This window comes from Salvelinus alpinus, chromosome 10 (assembly GCF_045679555.1).
Source record: "Salvelinus alpinus chromosome 10, SLU_Salpinus.1, whole genome shotgun sequence".
Classification (NCBI taxonomy): domain Eukaryota; kingdom Metazoa; phylum Chordata; class Actinopteri; order Salmoniformes; family Salmonidae; genus Salvelinus; species Salvelinus alpinus.
In genome coordinates, this window is record NC_092095.1 from 44812149 (window position 1) to 44827329 (window position 15181).

Below are 15181 nucleotides of genomic sequence, written 5' to 3' on the forward strand. Positions count from 1 at the left end.
TAATATCATCAACCATGTGTAGTTAACTAGTGATTATGATTGATTGATTGTTTTTTATAAGATAAGTTTAATGCTAGCTAGCAACTTACCTTGGCTTACTGCATTCGCGTAACAGGCAGGCTCCTCGTGGAGTGCAATGTAATCAGGTGGTTAGAGCGTTGGACTAGTTAACTGTAAGGTTGCAAGATTGAATAACCCGAGCTGACAAGGTAAAAATCTGTCGTTCTGCCCCTGAACGAGGCAGTTAACCCACCATTCCTAGGCCGTCATTGAAAATAAGAATGTGTTCTTAACTGACTTGCCTAGTTAAATAAAGATAAAATAATAATAATTTAAAAAAAGAAATCGGCCTCTCTTTGTTAAGTGTTGCAGTAATTTCAGTCACTGTAGTAGTCATGTATAATGTTGAGTCATCCGCATACATAGACATACTGGCTTTACTCAAAGCCAGTGGCATGTCATTAGAAAAGATTGAAAAAGTAATGAGTCTAGACAGCTGCCCTGGAGAATTCTCTATTCTACCTGGATTATGTTGGAGAGGCTTCCATTTAAAGAACACCCTCTGTGTTCTGTTAGACAGATAACTCTTTATCCACAATATAGCAGGGGGGTGTAAAGCCATAAAATACAAGCTTTTCCAGCTGCGAACTATGATCGATAATGTCAAAAGCCGCACTGAAGTCTAACAAGACAGCCCCCACAATCTTTTATCAGCAATTTCTCTCAGCCAGTCATTTGTGTAAGTGCTGTGCTTGTTGAATGTCCTTCCCTATAAGCATGCAGAACGTTTGTCAATTTGTTTACTGTAAAATAGCATTTTATCTGGTCAAACACCATTTTTCCAAAAGTTTACCAAGGTTTGGTAACAGGCAGATTGGTCAGCTAGTTGATCCAGTAAAGGGGGCTTTACTATTCTTAGGTAGCATAATGACTTTTGCTTGCCTCCAGGCCTGGGGGCAAACACTTTCCAGTAGGCTTAAATTGAAAACATGGTTATATCGTCCACTAATATCCTCCAGTAATTTTCCATCCAGGTTGTGACCAGACACAAGCCACTCCTCAGTTTTATTTATTTATTTTACCTTTATTTAACTAGGCAAGTCAGTTAAGAACAAATTCTTATTTTCAATGACGGCCTAGGAACAGTGGGTTAACTGCCTTGTTCAGTGGCAGAACGACAGATTTGTACCTTGTCAGCTCGGGGAATAGAACTTGCAACCTTTCGGTTACTAATCCAATGCTCTAACCACTAGGATACCCTTCTGTAAAAGGCACACTTGGAGTGTGCCAAATGGCACCTAAAGACACTGACCATGAGAAACAAGATTTTCTGGTCTGATGAAATCAAGATTGAACTCTTTGGCCTGAATGCCAAGCATCACGTCTGGAGAAAATCTGACACCATCCCTACGGTGTGCTATGGTGGTGGCAGCATCATGCTGTGGGTATGTTTTTCAGTGGCATGGACTGAGAGATTAGTCAGGATTGAGGGGAAAGATGAATGGAGCAAAGTACAGAGATATCCTTGATAATCTGTTCCAGAGCACTCGGGACCACAGACTGGGGCCAAGGTTCACCTTCCAACAGAACAACAACCCTAAGCACATAGCCAAGACAACGCAGGAGTGGCTTCGGGACAAGTCTCTGAATGTCCTTGAATGCCCCAGCCAGAGCCCTGACTTGAACCCGATCAAACATCTCTGGAGAGACCTGAAAATAGCTGTGCAGCAATGCTCCCCATCCAACCTGACAGTGCTTGAGAGGATCTGCAAAGAAGAATGGGAGAACTCTCCAAATACAGGTGTGCCAAGCTTATAGTGTCATACCCAAGAAGACTTGAGGCTGTTGAGGCTGTAATCACAATACTTATGTAAAAGTACTTAGTAAAGGTTCTGAATACTTATGTAAATGTGTTAATATGGTAAAATATATATATATATATATATATATATATAAATTAGCAAAATGTCTGAACCTGTTTTTACTTTGTCGTTATGGGTTATTGTGTAGATTGAAGGAAGAAAATACATTTTTTTTTATCTTAGAATAAGGCTGTAACTTAACAAAGTGGAAAAAGTCGGGGGTCTGAATACTTTCCGAAAGCACTGTGCATTTTTTTAATGTCCCACCTTGTGTGCACATTCGGTAATACTGTATATCCTGATATGGTACAGAAACGTTCTGAAAATATGAATACCACCCGACTCTAATTGCAACACAATAGGAATACATTTTCAACACTTTTTTTTATTTATATAAAAAAAATAAAAAATAAACTTTTCTCCCCAATTTTCGTGGTATCCAATCGCTAGTAATTACTATCTTGTCTCATTGCTACAACTTGTACGGGCTCGGGAGAGACGAAGGTCGAAAGCCATGCGTCCTCCGAAGCACAACCAAGCCGCACTGCTTCTTAACACAGCGCGCCTCCAACCCGGAAGCCAGCCGCACCAATGTGTTGGAGGAAACACCGTGCACCTGGCCCCCTTGGTTAGCGCGCACTGCGCCTGGCCCGCCACAGGAGTCGCTGGTGCGCGATGAGACAAGAATATCCCTACCGGCCAAACCCTCCCTAACCCGGACGACGCTGGGCCAATTGTGCGTCGCCTCCCGGTCGCGGCCGGCTGCGACAGAGCCTGGGCGCGAACCCAGAGACTCTGGTGGCGCAGCTAGCGCTGCGATGCAGTGCCCTAGACCACTGCGCCACCCGGGAGGCCCTCATTTTCAACACATTTTGATATGTGAATATCCAGTAGCATAGGCCTAGACAACTGCACAATTAAGTAGTAATCTGTGGCACCATGGGACATTTATTTAACGAGTTTCCGTTTCTCGAATTAACTCAAGAATATCAGAATCTCTATACTATCCGTCATCCATCAATCATTTTCTCCTATTTCCGTCTCATTCTGAACGTCGTAATATTCTATAAATCTACACAAACCCTGGTCTACATGATGACTCAGCGATACACAAATTGGCTTAGTTAATTTATTTACTAAATAAGCATACAGAATTACATAAACACACACACACAGGAGATATTATACATTGATTACTAACATAATGCAATGACAAGTCCCTGGTGAACTTTCCCGATATGATGGCTGGTTACACAATGAAAGGGGTGGTGTAAGAAAGAGCGGGAGAAGGAGAGAAAGGAATTCAACTATCGTACATAATACGCTCATTGTGGATATTTAGCACCCTAACAATCACTCGTTCGGATTTAGAAATGCAATGTACATATTTACGCTTATGTCTTTGTCGTCTCTCTTTGTTGAAATCGCCAGGCCTATTTTATGGGGAGTCAGTCGACAAAGTCTTTGGTTGTCCACCAGAGGTCACCATGCTGTTTGTAATCGTACCTTCTTGGTCTCGGAGTGTCTGTTAGAACCGATCCTCCAAAGGTGTACCACGCATTGTTCAGAGATGCTTGTAAGAATAGATATTTTTGACGTATCTATGGTGGTGAAAGGAAATTGTTCCTTGTCTCTCGTCTTCGGTCGAGTTTCCTAGACTATTTTACATATACAGCTGCTGACTGAATGTGTAGTCTAGTTTTCACCTTCACTCGTCGAGAGTGTGAGGGTCTTACCATTTTCAGGTCTAGTAATTTTAAACCATTTTACACGCCAATAGCAACCCGGCATGTTTTGGTCTGGTAGAGTCTAACCATTCATGACGTTCGGCTCAACAGCTTCCGCCTGCTTGGTCTCTAGAGATATAACCATTTGTAACGTATTCAGCTCGGGCTGCACGTATACTGGTCTAAATGGTTGATTTATTCAGGGTACAGCCAGAACCACTACACACCGGTAGCAACCCGGCAGTTTTTGGTCTCTATTTAAATGGCAACCATTTCAATGTGTAGCCACCGCTCCACGTTTTCTGGTCTCATGTAAATTTCATTAGGAGTCCTTTTTATAAGCACTCTGGAAAAAGTGGCATTCCATCCTTTTGGCATAATGTTCGTGTTGTTACTGACTGGCTAAAATCCCATTTCATCTTCTCACAAATAGTTTCATATTTAATCATAAGTTTTACAACATTTAGATGTAACTCTGACATACATTGTGAAAGCTTGTAAAGTTACAATGTTTTCGTGATAACGTCTTTAATGATATCACAAATGATATGACATAATCATTGTTTGGATCCCCACCGATCATTTCCCACATTCTTTATGTTAGGAATATTGTTTCATTATCCATTTTTGGATGTTGAAGTTCTTTGGGCAAGAACCTCTGTATACCACTCACATTCCATTCTTGGATACTGAGAGGCAGAGGGAGAAAGGTAGAAACCATTTGAGACTGGTCGTTAAGTCATTATACTACCCCCCCCCCCCCCCTCAGGTGGGGGGGGCGGGGGCTGCTGCTATTTTTGATCCTCACCCAGGAGGGAAAGTCATGACAGTCTTGTCACATTTCCATAGAAGTGCTGAAACCCCTCACAGATATTTATTTTACTTCATAGCCAGTTGAATATATAAAAGCAAAGGCTTGCATGAGTGTGATAAGCGACGCAAAATGTGTTCTGTTCTAGCTGCCACATTGAGTATTACATTCCGGCTTGGCCAGTCCCTAGATGGACACCGGTGCCTGCTAGCGTTGTCTCTAACTATGGTGCTTGTCCAGTGACCTTCCTCTGAAACACTAGATGGGCTAGTGGGCATTAGATCCTATTTAAGTTTGCTATACGTCTTCACAGTAGTCAAGTCGCGCAGCATACGGTGCATAATTCTTTACTTTATCCTCCATGTTAAATAGTGCCCTATGCATCCCAGTGTTATAGCTGATGCAAGTAGAGTACTATTGGGATGACTTAGTTCTCATCTGGTTGTCTAACTTTGACAATCCGAAAACTAGTCCGTCTATTTTTTACTTAACAATGGAATATTTATTTGCTTTCAGGTGGATAACCGACCCAAATACTATGGGAGAGAGTAAGTTGGCTTATTTCCATTTAGAATTTAAACTAGTTGTTTATCCAGTCAGTATCAGTATTTCCAATGTTCTGTCTTCTCCCCAGGTACCATGGGATGGTCTCCAGAGAGGAGGCTGACCAGCTGCTGAGTGTGGCAGAGGGCAGTTACCTCATCAGGGAGAGCCAGAGGCAGCCTGGGACCTACACACTGGCCCTACGGTTAGGCACACGCACACCCTTTCTACAGATAGACTTTCAAAAAAGTGTGATTCATGACTTGTTTTTGGTTAGTTTTTAAACTTTATATATCTTTTTTTGTTTGGAGTTTTACCGCTTCTTTCACCCCAATTTAAGGGAGGTTTTGGCCGGCCAAACCCTCCCTTAATCCGGAAGACGTAGGGCCAATTTTGCGACGCCTCATGGGTGTCACGGCCACCTGTGAGAGAGCCTCGAACCCGGGTCTGTAGTAACGCCTCAAGCACTGTGATGCAGTGCTTTAGACTGCTGCGCCACACAGGAGGTAGTTTAAAAAATTATTTTTAACACATTTTTATAGCCTTGTTATTTAACCTCAAGTCTAAGCCATTTGGTAGGGCGGGGTTTCTACTAAGCTAACATATGGAATTGCTTTAAGATAATCATAACATGGATCATTTAGCTATTTGATTTGGAATTTTAGGAACCCTTTAGGTACGCTATATATACAAAAGTATGTGGACACCCCATCAAATGAGTGGATTCAGCTATTTCATCCACACCTGTTGCTGACAGGTGTATAAAATTGGACACTCAGAGATGCAATCTCCATAGACAAACATTGGCAGTAGAATGGCCTTACTGAAGAGCTCAGTCACTTTTAACGTGGCACCGTCATAGGATGCAACCTTTCCAACGAGTCAGTTATCAAGTTTCTGCCTTGCTAGAGCTGCCCCGGTAAACTCTAAGTGCTGTTATTGTGAAGTGGAAACGTCTAGGAGCAACAACGGCTCAGCCGCGAAGTGGTAGTGATCGGCCGTGACCGGCCAGTGCTGAAGCGCGTCGCACTTAAAAATCGCCTGTCCTCGGTTGCAACACTCACTACTGAGTTCCAAACTGCCTCTGGAAGCAACGTCCGCATAATAACTTTTCGTCGGGAGCTTCATGAAATGGTTTTCCATGGCCGAGCAGCCGCACACAAGCATAAGATCACCATGCGCAATGCCAAGCGTCGGCTGGAGTGCTGTGTAGTTCACCGCCATTGGACTCCGGTGCAGTTGAAACGCGTTCTATGGCGTGATGAATCACGATTCACCATCTGGCAGTCCAACAGACGAACGCATAATGCCAACTGTAAAGTTTGGTGGAGGAGGAATAATGGTCTGGGGCTGTTTTTAATTTTTTTTCCAACCTAAAACCCTTTTTGTCCCATATCTCTTTTGGTCACACTATAGCAGATCAGCAGAGGTAATGAGTGTTTTGGGCTCTGATTTCGTGTTTTTATGTACTAGGGCAGCGTTTGCAATTCTCGTAAAAATGCATTTTTCCAACAAGCAATGAGGTTTTGAAATGCAAATAAACCGCATTGCTTCCTCCTGAATATCTGATATAAGAACAAGAAGGCTTTCTTTTCTCTCTGCTTAAGTGTCTCACTCTTGCTGATTCTCTGCTATAGTTGCTTTCCATATGTACAATCACCTCCTGTGTAAGGGTGGGTGGAAAATGGTGTCCCACTATGGGCTGCCTTGGTTCTGAATTTGGAAAGGTTGTATTTTGGGTTAGGTAATGAACTTTGGGTCTGGTAAGGATTCTTAGCTAGTTCGTTTAGTCTCCTGAGTTCTTTGGGCCGGTTAGTGTTTGTTTTTTTCACCCAGGAGGGTGAAGCATCTCCCTTTATTTCCCATTGACAGATGAGATTGAAATATTTGTCTCTGGCATCTACCCAATGATGAAGAATTCCTTGCATTGTTCTGGCTCATGTTGTGCACAGTGATGGGATTTATGATTTGTTGGTTGGCTCTTTTGTGGCCTTTTTCCTGTGAGATGAGGATGTACTTTTATTTATTTATTTATATATTTTTTGCATTCGCTATACAGTTGCTGTATTGACCAGCTCTAATAACCACTAAATGCAGGGAAGAAATTATTTGATCTAGCAGTCATTAACCTCTCTGGTACCTCGACAACAGCCAGTGAAATTGCAGGGCGCCAAATTCAAAACAACAGAAATCCCATAATTAAAATTCCTCAAACATACAAGTATTACCCACCATTTTAAAGATAAACTTCTTGTAAATCAGTGTCCGATTTCAAAAAAGCTTTACTGCGAAAGCCCACCAAACGATTATGTTAGGTCACAAAAAGCAGAAATAGAGAAAATTAATCACTAACCTTTGATCTTCATCAGATGGCACTCATAGGACTTCATGTTACACATGTATGTTTTGTTCGATAAAGTTCATATTTATATCCAAAAATCTCAGTTTACATTGGCGCGTTATGGTCAGAAATGCATTGTCTCAAACAAACATCCGGTGAAAGTGCAGAGAGCCACATCAAATAACAGAAATTCTCCTCATAAACATTGATAAACGATACAAGTATTAAGCATGGAATTATAGATAAACTTCTCCTTAATGCAACCGCTGAGTCAGATTTCAAAAATGCTTTACGGCGAAAGCACACTTTGCGATTATGTTAGGTTAGCTCCTAGCCACAGAAACCCATACAGCCATTTTCCAAACAAGGAGAGGTGTCAGAAATAGCATAAAAAATAATCACGTACCTTTGATGATCTTCATCTGGTGGCACTCCCAGGTTTCCATGTTAGACAATACATGTTCGTTTTGTTCGATAATGTCCCTCTTTATGAGCAAAAACCTCCTTTTTATTCGCGTGTTTTGTCCAGTAATCCGAATGCACAAGGCGCGTGCACTAATTCCAGACTAAAAGTTTTTTTTTAAATACAATAAAAGTTAGTAGAAACATGCCAAACGATGTTTAAAATCAATCCTCCGGTTGTTTTTGTCATAAATAATCAATAATATTTCAACCGGACAAAATCCTCGTCAATAGGAAAGGAGAAACAAGAAAGGCGCGTTCACGATCAGGGCGCATGGCTGATGAAATTTCCACTGGTCACTGATTGAAAGTGCTGTATCTCCCTCATTTTTCAGAGTAAAAGCCTGAAACAATGCCAAAAGACTGGTCACATGTTGAGGAAGCCACGGAGCTCGTGAACTGGGTCCTAAGTCTTTGTATCGTGGATAGGCTTTCAATGGAAAAACAGCCTTTCAAAATTATAGTACTTCCTGGTTGGAAAGCCTGCCATATCAGTTCTGTTACACTCACAGACATTATTTTAACAGTTTTGGAAACTTTAGAGTGTTTTCTATCTAAATCTACTAATTGTATGCATATCCTAGCTTCTGGGTCTGAGTAGCAGGCAGTTTAATTTGGGCATGCTTTTCATCCAAAATTCCGAATGCCCCATACCCTAGTGAAGTTAATGGATATAAAAACCTCTTAGAGCTTTTGTGAAAATTATTTCATTTTGTTTTCCACTGATCTAGGGTATGAGGAAGCAGAGGCAGGCAAAGTTTTTTTTATTCCTTTAGGGTCGGCTCTTTTTAGGTGTATGTTTCATCCTAGAATTTTCCTTTTTCCACCCAGCTGTACGGCCTCCTTATTCTTCCCGGCTAAGACAGGGTGTAAAAACGCTCTCCTACCCATAGAAATGGATTGTCACCGATTTATTTTTCTCTTCCTCTTCTCCCCTTCTATCCTGGACCCAGCTTTGGAAATCAAACCAAGAACTTCCGCCTCTACCATGATGGGAAACACTTTGTCGGGGAGAAGCGCTTTGAGTCCATTCACGACCTTGTGACAGATGGGCTGATCACACTCTACATCGAGACTAAGGCAGCAGAGTACATCGCTAAGATGACCATTAACCCAATCTATGAGCACATTGGCTACACAACACTCAACAAGGAGCCCACGCTGAAGAAACACTTGCCTGTGTGCCAGGAGGTTCCCGATGGGCCTGCTCCACAGGGAGAGCGGGCTGACGAGGAGAAAGGGGTAAGGAACAATCTCACACTGTTCTGAAAATGTCAGTATTTTACTGTACTAGGAAAGGAAACAAATGGAGCAGGTGCTGAAATGAATCCAATGTGAAAACCAGGCAGAAGTAAAATATTTTCCATGTTAAGTAATTCCAGCTCTACTATTCTAAAGTGCAGAAAGTTGGTAGCACTGGTCTTGTTGCTCACCAAAAGAAAGTAGACAGAACATTTGCTGGTGTGTGGTTGTGTGTGTATACAGTGCATTCTGAAAGTATTCATACACCTCGACTTTTTCCTCATTTTGTTATGTGACAGCCTTATTCAAAAATGTATTAAATTGTTTTTTTCCCTCATCAATCTACACACAATACCCCATTATGATGAAGAATGTATTAAAAATACAAGACTGAAATATACTATTTATATAAGTATTCAGACCCTTTACTCCGTACTTTATTGAAGCACGTTTTGGCAGCAATTACAGCCTCAAGTCTTCTTGGGTATGACGTTTCAAGTTTAGCACACCTGTATTTGGGGAGCCTCTCCCATTCTCCCATACAGATCCTCTCAAGCTCTGTCGGCTTGGATGGGGAGTGTTGCTGCAGAGCTATTTTCAGGTCTCTCCAGAGATGTTTGATTGGGTTCACGTCCAGTCTCTGGCTGGGTCACTCAAGGACATTCAGAGACTTGTCCCGAAGCCACTTCCTGCATTTTCTTGGCTGTGTGCTTAGGGTCGTTGTCCTGATAGAAGGTGAACCTTCGCCCCAGTCTGAGGTCCTGAGCGCTCTGGAGCAGGTTTTCGTCAAGGATCTATCTGTACTTTGCTCCATTAATCTTTCCCTCGATCCTGACTAATCTCCCAGTCCCTGCCGCTGAAGAATATCCCCACAGCGTGATGCTTCCACCACCATCATTCACCGTAGGGATGGTACCAGGTTTCCTCCAGACTTGGCATTCAGGCCAAATAGTTCAAACTTGGTTTCATCAAACCAGAGAGTCTTGTTTCTCATGGTCTGAGAGTCCTTTAGGTGCCTTTTGGCAAACTCTAAGTGGGCTGTCATGTGCCTTTTCCTGAGGAGTGGCTTCCGTCTGGCCACTCTACCATAAAGGCCTGATTGGTGGAGTGCTGCAGAGATGGTTGTCTTTCTGGAAGGTTCTCCCATCTCCACAAAATAACTCTGAAGCTCTGGTCTGATGAAACCAAGATTGAACTCTTTGGCCTGAATACCAAGTGTCACATCTGGAGGAAACCTGGCACCATCCCTACGGTGAAGCATGGTGGTGGCAGCATCATGCTGTGGGGATGTTCTTCAGCGGCAGACACTGGGAGACTAGTCAGGATTGAGGGAAAGATGAACGGAGAAAAGTACAGAGATCCTTGATGAAAACCTGCTCAGGACCTCAGACTAGGGCGACGGTTCACCTTCCAACAGGACAACGACGCTAAGCACCCAGCCATGACAACGCATGAGTGGCTTCGGGACAAGTCTCAATGTCCTTGAGTGGTCCAGCCAAAGCCCGGACTTGAACCCAATTGAAGATCTCTGGAGAGACCTGAAAATACTTGTGCAGCGATGCGCCTCATCCAACCTGACAGAGCTTGAGAGGATCTGCAGATAATAGGAGACTCCCCAAATACAGGTGTGCCAAGCTTGTAGCGTCACACCCAAGAAGACACGAGGCTGTAATCGCTGCCAAAGGTGCTTCAACAAAGTAAAGGGTCTGAATACTTATGTAAATGTGATATTTTTATTTTTCATACATTTGCAAACATTTCAAAAACTGTTTTTGCTTTGTCATTATGTTGTATTGTGGGTTATAAAATGTAAAGAGGTCTGAATACTTTCAGAATACACTGTATATCATTTATATTGGATCATTGTGTATTCATAGCAACCCACCTTCTAAATCCAACAATTATATGTGGGAACTGAGTTTTCCACATTGTACTGGATGCAACAATCCAGTCTAGCACTCAATTTCATCATGATGACCTTATATTCCCATTGAGATGAATGCTGTTCTGCCACATTGGACTGGAGTGGAGCAGCACTGTCTGATTTGAGTGCCATTTTGAGTGGCTGGCTGCTCAGTCATTGAGGCATTTTAAACAGCACCACTTTGCATTATAGCCCTAGATCAACTGTAATAATAATATAATAATTAGGGGGTGCTTATTTAGTCCTGTTTCACTTATTTACAAATGGGTAACCTGTACAGGTGTGAAATGGAAATGTTTCCATTTCACAGCCAAGGGATCAGCCATTATTGAGCAATTACGTGGAGAACACTAACACAAACACATTTGTTTAAAATGATATTAAGGAAAGCATGGTGTTCTTTAACTAAAGTGTGGTTCATTCTAATTGAAAGGAAGCTCTGTTGCGTAACATGACGACAAATATTTTTGGGTAAATAGCTGTTTTGAATACATGCAGATCCTATATTGTTGTTTTTACTCTGAAAGTTACAACCATGTAGGACTTAGTTGTCTGAAAGTTCAATCAATTGCACCATATCCTAACATTTTGGGATTTGTAATGATTTTTTTTCTGTATGTGGTAGATGTTTTTGTAGCATTCAGATTGTTAATGCCCAGTCTCTCAACCCTGAAACTACAGTGGCAGCGTCAAGCAACATTGAGCTGTATTGTAGGATTGAGCTCTCATTCAGTCCTCATCTCTCACTCACTCTGCCTGTGGGGTAATAGGAATATACTATAGCACTGTTGATAAAGCCGAGCCTGTTCTTTTCTCTGATTGGCGTATTCTTAATGTGACATAAATCCAGCAGTGACACAATGCTCCACCAGCGCTCACTCTCTTGCTTTCCCCCCCATGGCCTGTATTCACTCTGGGTTTTGTCTGTGCACCAGTGACCGTATCAGTGCGACATAGGGAGGAGCGGGTTAACTCCGCCACACACCTCATCTGCATAGATGCACCCAGTCAAGCTGGATTTTTTGAGGAATAATCTCGTTTCAGACACCCTGACCAGCACAGGGTTAAGGACAAAACTATGTGGCACTGTAATTTAAAGGAATACTCCCAACGACTTTCATTTTTTTCCTTTCAGATCTTTGCATTCTTAGTGGATTCTACCTGCTGCTTTCGTTGGCTTGTTTTGGTTTACCTGCTGCATTGATTTTAATGATGCAAGCAGCGATGCTGAGTACAGGCTAGCTCTGAGCTGCTCCAAGTTGACTTCTGTGAGCTCGCACTCCAGTTTTGTCAGTCCTCCACGTAGGCATCACTTCAGCTGTTCTCTGAGAAAACGGGGGGAATTTATATTTTATTACCCACCCACCATGTTGTACATAGTCAGGGAGGGGAAGAAGTCTCTGGTACACAAGGCTATGAAGGGGGCGCAGAAGGACCTTCTGGCCACAGCCTGGGTTTGAGGGTGGGGTCAGGGACCCAGAAGTCCCCTGCCACCTTCTGGAAACCTCTCAAACTGTTTGCCTATTCACAGCTCACCTCGCTGGTACGTCGAGCCACCCTGAAGGACAACGACCACGCGACCAAGTATGAGAAAGTCCACAATTTCAAGGTAAGACCTGAACCTACCTGTTCAGCGCTTCTTACTTTTCTTCTTCCGCTCTTCCTTTTTCACTGCCTTTACGGTGGTTATATCACATTTGAGGTTGTTTGATTGGCATATTCTATGTTTTTGGAATGACAGAGGTGGAGAATTGCCTGTAACTTTAAAATATATATATATTTGTGGAGTGGTTGAAAAACGAGTTTTAATGACTCCAACCTAAGTGTATGTGAACTTCCGACATAAACTTCCGGCAAAATGGATTAAGGACAAAGTCAAGGTATTGGAGTGGCCATCACAAAGCCCTGACCTCAATCCTATAGAACATTTGTGGGCAGAACTGGAAAAAGCGTGTGCGAGCAAGGAGGCCTACAATCCTGACTGTTACACCAGCTCTGTCAGGAGGAATGGGCCAAAACGTATTGTGGGAAGCTTGTGGAAGGCTACCTGAAATGTTTGACCCAAGTTAAACATTTTAAAGGCAATGCTACAAATAATAATTGAGTTTATGTAATCTTCTGACCCACTGGGAATGTGATGAAAGAAATAAAAGCTGAAATAATTCTCTATTCTGACATTTCACATTCTTAAAATAAAGTGGCGATCCTAAGACAGGGAATTTCTAGTAGGATTACATTTCAGGAATTGTGAAACTGAGTTTAAATGTATTTGGCTATAGGCGTATGTAAACTTCGGACTTCAACTGTACTTCGTCAAACATTTTATCCAAAAGACTCGTAATAGAGGACCTTGTATAAACAGAGTTAGGGTAATGTGGCAGTGCTGTCTTTTCATGGCATCACAACGGTGAACAAAGTGGACGGATTGTAGCTGGCCCTCCCACCGACCGTTTCCACATTCTCTAAATTAGGAATAATGTTAAATTCTTAAATTCTGGGATGTATTGGAATTGGGCCCTTTGTTTTACTGTGAAACTCTCTCCATACTGCATGGTGAAGGAGAGGAGCCTCTGCACGGAATTTATAACGTGGGTGTTAGTTATAAAACTACCCCCTCCTAACGGGACAAACGGGTCATGACAATACATACATAAAAAAAAAAAATGTGAATCACTTTTTTTTTTGGTGTTCCCCCGACGGCATTGTGCGTGCTCCCGTTTGGGAATACCTGCACTAGAGCATGGGACATAAAGTGAAAACCTCAAATATTGCGTATCTGTTGTTTTTATAAATTCAATGGATTCATATTTTATTCATAAATATGTATAATTTAAAAGGTATAGCATTTTCACAATAATTAATTTTGTTTTGTGAGATTTAAAAAAAACAAGACTGCATTAACACCAGTCCATTAGGGTTTTCTCATTTGTTGTTTATCTTGTCATCTGCACAAGATGCCTATCCTCCACGTTCCCATTCACAAAATAACAATCTAAAACAAGGGGTGTGATTTTTATTTTTTTGGTAAATATTTTGGTAATCATGAGCTTTTTACATTTACATTTACATTTAAGTCATTTAGCAGACGCTCTTATCCAGAGCGACTTACAAATTGGAAAGTTCATACATATTCATCCTGGTCCCCCCGTGGGGAATGAACCCACAACCCTGGCGTTGCAAGCGCCATGCTCTACCAACTGAGCCACACGGGACCTCTCTTTTCACTGGAGATAAATGTTGAGCATTTCTGATTTGGTCTAGCCAATACGTGGCAGAACTAGGCATTTGTTTGTGATGTGGTCCCGTTTAGATTTCAGTGATAATCATGGCATTGTCAACCATGGTACTCACAAACACTCCCGCCACACTCCAACCACCATTAAGACTTGCCAGTCTGCTTTCTAGCGCTGCTTATCTCTCTCACAGGGATAATTCCCAATTGGCTCCTTCAGTGTGCACAGGCTGTGGAGAGCCAGGGGAAAGCCTAGTATGTCCATCTATCCTTCCATCCAGTAAGAGAGTGACCAAGTTTTCCATCCTTTCTTCCTCTCCCCTGCAGGTTCACACCTTCCGGGGACCCCACTGGTGTGAATATTGTGCCAACTTCATGTGGGGCCTCATCGCTCAGGGAGTGAAATGTGCAGGTAAAGGGAGGGTGGGAAGCAAACTGTGATCTCTGCTTTGTCTTTTGTCTTTTTACACACAGCTAGTTTGAACCTGGTTTTGAGGAGATGTCACATACAGCACCATACAAGTGTCTACAGGGCATTCGTAACTTCACTCTGGTAATCTATTTAGAGTTCAGAGCACTCTGGTGTGAGAGTGTCGGAGCGCAGAATAAGTGATGAATTTACGAACGACAAGTTGTGCCTGTTATGACAGGTGCCAGTAAATATTGGCTAAAAAACCCGAATTGAAATGTTGCCTGTAAGTGACTATCACTAACCCTCTTGATAACATGAAAATAGTCTAACCAGCTCTGGAAAGGTGAGTGAAATGGTCAGTGTGATCTGTTCTCTCATTTTTGTATTTAAAGTAGCTAGCAAGCTAATCAATGTTAGCCAGTTAGCTTGGGTGCTTGACTGCCGTTGTTTTATTTTTGTTTAACCTTTGTTTTAGGGAAAACAGATTCAAACCTACAATGCATTTGGGGAGTATTCAGACCCCTTGACTTTTTCCACATTTTGTTATGTTACAGCCTTATTGTAAAATGGATTAAATTGTTTACCCCATAATGGCAAAGCAAAAACAGGTGATTAGAGATGTTGG

At 42.2% G+C, this 15181-nt stretch overlaps 1 protein-coding gene across 1 annotated transcript in view; it reads left to right on the forward strand.

Moving 5' to 3' along the window:
• The window catches only part of LOC139532085 (N-chimaerin), a 59743-nt gene that overhangs the window by 16517 nt on the left and 28045 nt on the right, over window positions 1-15181 (forward strand). Inside the window, exons 5-9 of the mRNA XM_071329217.1 lie at window positions 4917-4948; window positions 5035-5148; window positions 8700-8988; window positions 12444-12521; window positions 14472-14556. Of these exons, the coding sequence (XP_071185318.1) occupies window positions 4917-4948; window positions 5035-5148; window positions 8700-8988; window positions 12444-12521; window positions 14472-14556 (598 nt within the window). The remainder of the gene's footprint in view (window positions 1-4916; window positions 4949-5034; window positions 5149-8699; window positions 8989-12443; window positions 12522-14471; window positions 14557-15181) is intronic.